Source organism: Acyrthosiphon pisum, chromosome A1 (genome assembly GCF_005508785.2).
Source record: "Acyrthosiphon pisum isolate AL4f chromosome A1, pea_aphid_22Mar2018_4r6ur, whole genome shotgun sequence".
Classification (NCBI taxonomy): Eukaryota; Metazoa; Arthropoda; class Insecta; order Hemiptera; family Aphididae; genus Acyrthosiphon; species Acyrthosiphon pisum.
Genome location: NC_042494.1, coordinates 5845185 through 5850199, shown reverse-complemented (window position 1 = coordinate 5850199; position 5015 = coordinate 5845185). Strand labels below are relative to the sequence as shown.

At 24.8% G+C, this 5015-nt stretch overlaps 1 protein-coding gene across 2 annotated transcripts in view; it reads right to left on the bottom strand.

Annotated features, from left to right (window-relative positions):
* Nucleotides 1-1158: 1158 nt before the first annotated feature.
* Nucleotides 1159-5015, bottom strand: part of LOC100163413 (phosphomevalonate kinase-like) — a 42209-nt gene continuing 38352 nt past the window's right edge. The window contains exons 2-5 of one of the 2 annotated variants that reach the window (XR_003838842.1): nucleotides 4977-5015; nucleotides 4559-4767; nucleotides 4338-4484; nucleotides 1239-1573 (exon numbers count right to left, since the gene is read on the bottom strand). Coding sequence is in view for 1 of the 2 variants with exons in the window: in NM_001162102.2 (NP_001155574.1) it covers nucleotides 1443-1573; nucleotides 4338-4484; nucleotides 4559-4767 (487 nt within the window). In the remaining variant the exon portion in view is untranslated. 2 annotated transcript variants of the gene reach the window in all.

Below are 5015 nucleotides of genomic sequence, written 5' to 3'. Positions count from 1 at the left end.
TTTTCCTGGCCAACATTGGGGATACTCCCACCTTCGTAATGTTTGAAATATTTTGACTCTTTTTGAGCTAGTTATAGCCTTAAGAAATTTTTCGAATTTTTCGAATTTTTTTAAGATTATTTTCGATTTTACTTGGTAAAAAGCTTAAAAATGTAATGCTAGGTTCCTAATAAATTTAATTAATGGAAGTTCAAAAATATTAAAGATAGATACATAGGCTCAATTATTTTTTATATGTATTTAAAGTTCAAATTTTGACTATGTTTCAGTTAGAAATTTATAAAAGTGTTTTCATCCATACCTAACTTTGGTAAATTTTCAAAAATTTCAATACCTTAAAAAAAAAAAAGGTTACCGGAAAGAAACATACATTTTTAGTTTTTACAATATTGGATTTTCATTGGTAAATTAACGCATTTTCATTTATCATAATAGGTATAGATATTATAATTTATAATAAATATAAACATTATTTTATATTTTGTTGTAATTCAAAAACTAATAACCGTATACTTGAAATTTTTCATCTACGGTAATTATTTTGAGTTATTAATAGCTATAAGGAATTTTTTTAATGTTGTTAATTATATTTCAATTGGAAATTCATAAAAGTTTTATTTTTATAGCTACCTAACATTAGACATTTTAATAGAAGGTTCCCAACAAGTTTTTTTACCTCTATCATAAAGAAAAACTGTTTTTTTTCATCAATTAGTCCTTAAGACTGCAGTTGTAAGATTTAATTTTATCCATTAGCTAGGTACCTATGACTTTTTTTGAATTTTGAATTTTTTATTGTTCTTAATTAACTTGGCGACATTGGCCGTTACTCAATAGATACAATTTTTTTTTTGTTAAATTAGGTTATCCAATTTCGTTTTATTTTAGAATTTTAAAATTTTTGTGGTGGTGTCCGCGTCAGGTCCAAGTGCTGTTTCTAGGATGTTGGGTATGTTGAGTTCGTCTGCGTATTGGAGGCATTCTGTGATTATGTGGTTGACTATGAGAGTTCAGTTCTACAAGAATTGCTCATCGGTTTATCTTCTTTATGAACATATTTTAATGATATTACTTTTAAAGCTTTATGTCAGTTTATCAATGGTTAGGATAATAGCATTGCATTGCAAATTTAACAAGGACAGTAAGAGACTTGGAGTTTGTAGTATTATATAGTATTGTATTTAGTATTTATACAATATATAGTATTGAGCAATTAACTTATATTTAAATACAATTTGTATTAGGTACAGTTCTATATTAATGAAACAATAATTATAGTAAATTCGTTATTCGTATAATAATGCATTGTAAAAATATATTAATTACTTTAAGTAAATTTATTTAACATGAGTGAGCTTGATAAATACATAAACCAGTGCATAGAATGTATGTATATTGTATAAAATATATTGAAGCTATTTAAGTATATAAAATAAATATCATCAAACCGTTAGTACATGGTTCACAATTTCATTTATAAAGTCATTGCAATCATTAAATTTATTGTTTTCAACAATCCAATCCCATTCTAAATAGTCATCCAAATCACATTCTGATGTTGCATCGTCAACTCCTAAAAACCATACATATTTGCATTAATTATAAAAATTACAAAAATAATAATTTTTTTTCTTTAAACACATTAGATATTTAGATACCTATTTTATATTTAACCTATGCGCCTAAATATCTAATTATTAATTATACGAGTACAGATATTATAACACTTTCACTCAAAGAAAATACCCATGATTTAATAATTTTATTCAACTTATCATAAATAATATTACCTAGTTTAATAATAATAAGAACCATAATATGTATCAAAATTAATAGTTTTAATTATTTAAAAATGTAATTAATATAAAAATCAAAGTGATTATACTCTGTTCCAAGAGAGAACATGCCGCGGCTTGATCAAAATCAATTTTTCTGTGCATCCCCAAACAACACCCTGCCATAGGGGAACCGGTTTTGATAGCAAGGTGACATGGGAGGAAAGGGGATCCACAGAATTAGAATGTTCTCTTGTGAAACAGAGTATAGTATAACTGCTTTTATTAAACATTTTACTATATTTAAAATGTATAGAAATAAATAATTAAGCTATAATCCAAGTCCCAAATAGCAATAACAATTTTTGAATTTTAGTACCTATACATTTATAATAGATTGCATATTTGCTCTTTAAATGTTATCAACAATAAAACAGTTACATGCACTATTAATATTTTATCCAATTATCCCTTGCTAACTATTATTAATAAGTAGGTTATATAATATTCATTTTAAAGTATTAGATTATAAGGTGATACCTTTAATACTTAATGTGCATATAACTATATAAAATCATCAATTTAATTTATTTTATCAAAGCATGAATAAAGATATTTAAATATAAGATATCTTAATTTGTGTATAAAAGTAAAGTATTATAAATTAAAGTTTTAAACCACAATGATAAAACCGACAATTGTGTCATATTATAAGCGGATATTACAATAGGTATTTAATATTATATTACCTGTATAAGTTAAAATTATAAAATACTTACTAAAATCATAATTTTATTTTCTATTCAATATTTACTAAAGAATTACAAAGTGGTAATAAATATTAGTATAAGTATAATACATACATACATAGGAATTTCATGTGCCTATGTAAATTAAGGCAAAAATATCAACAGTATAAAAAATAAAATAAATAAAATTAGTCTGCTAAGAATCTAGCAGTGCCAAAATAATAACAAACCCATTTTTGGATATGTAATAATTCAATGATATTATGCAGTAATTAACAGATTTATGTCAGAAATAATCAGGATACAAACAAAAATTGAAAATTGTAACAAAACAATGTATACCTAGTCTCATACAGAATTAAGAGTGTAACAAGAAGACCTGACAAATGGAATAACTTGTGTTTTAATCAATATTTTTCTATATTATATTTATTTCCTTGTGTGCTACATACAAAATACCACATTTTTATTATTATTTTTTAATACTGACAGTATACAATTTGAAATCTGATTTAAATATTTTTTGAAAATTTAAAAATGGCCTATTGATAAATCTGGTTTACAGAAAAACCAGATAGTTGAGTGTTTTTTTTCTTTTGTGTGCGTCTGTCAACACCTTTTGGGGCAGTAAAAAGGTTTTGATTTTCTACTTCTTTATTATATTCTGGTAGGAAAGTGAATCTAGTTAGTATTTTAATGGGTCAAAAGTAAAAGATTCTCAGTACTTTTCAAAAGTGTCGGGGAAAACAAACAAAAAGTTAAGGAAAAACAGATTTTTTACACAAAACCAATTTATTAAAAAATTGATTTTATTTTTTGGTGTAACTCTAAAAAAAAAAAACCATAATTACATCAAATTTTTACCAAATGTTTATACTTGCATTTTCTATACACAAAGTTCCTCATAAGTAGTTATAATAGCAGTTTAGAGATATTAAAGATCCATAAATAGAAATTATTTTGTAATTAAAACAAATAAAATGTTCAATTTTTATAGTTCAAAATTGAGTTTAGAACAGAGATTCTCATAAATAGTTTATAACGTAACTAAAAAATCTACAAAATATATGAACACCGTTCTTTTTTAGACATTTTAAGTTCAAATTTGGACAGAATTAGAAATACAAACAAGAATAACAGTTTTGGTTTTTTTGTTGTTAATTAAAAATATTTTTTGTGGGTACTTGAAACTTTTATATTATATCATTATATTTTATACACACAGACATTTTCAATTTTTCCAGGCAAAAATGAATTTAACCTACTCTAGTACTGGTGACAGACTGTCTTCGCTCAAAATCATTTTTCGTGTACAATGGTTTTAAATCATTAAACTCAAATTTAACACATCATCCATTGTAGTGACACCTAATGTAGAGCAGAGCGTTACTCACTTGCCCAAATTTTATTTTCAGTATTAAAAAAATTTGTTAACATTTTTGTATTATACGTGTTTAGCAAGTGTAAATGAATTATAAAAAAAAAAATTTAAAAATATTAATTAGAATTAATTATTTAATTTGTCAGGTCACCCTGTACGCCCTGGTAATAATTGTTTATTCAAGTAAATATGAGTATATCTAAAAATAGTTTTTAAAAAAGAATATTGTTTCAGATCAGCCAAAACTGTCAGGTAATAACATTTTTCTTCATAGGACCTCTAAATATTTATAGCTTAATTTATTCGTTCAATTAATCATCATTTTACTGTAGCAATAGTACCATTTACCAACATATCATTAAAATTATTAATTATCATTCAGAAAGAATTTAAACTGGAGATATTTTCCAGAGATTAATTTTGTGTAAGTACCCTGTATAAAGTTCCATCCTCTTTCTTTTCTTGTGCATTCATCTGCAGTGATTCTAATCAGTTTTAAATTATTATAATTTGATTTGAACCATGCAATATCAGTCTTTCTTCTAGCATCACTCACAATCCATATATCTTTTGAATGGTCTAAAATTATATATATTTTATTTTAAGAAATTACTATTTTCTGTATTATAGATGATTTATGTAAATATACTAACTTTGATCATACATATCTATTGCCATACGACAAAAATAACCATTATCATTTGTGCGTACATTTTCACTCCATTCAATCATTGACTTTCTGTGTTGTTCCTTCATTTCACCATCACTGAGAAGTTCGTCCAATTGAAGTGATTTAGTTTGGGCCCAGTGCTTTTTTATGGGGCCCGAAAGACGAATTATCACACATTTTTCTGATCCAATTCTATAATTGTTAAGTTTATATAATTGATTATCATAAACATAAAATTAACAGGATAATTTTATTCTAAAAACAACATTTAACAACAACATATTTCATGGGACTTTTATTATTCAATTCAGTTATAAATTACTTATTTATAAATAAAAAAATTGTTTGAAGTTTTTACAAGTATTTTACTAATTATTAAGTTTTTCTAAAATTTGATTTACAATAGTTTCTACTTCGGCCATTGCACCAATACCGTGATC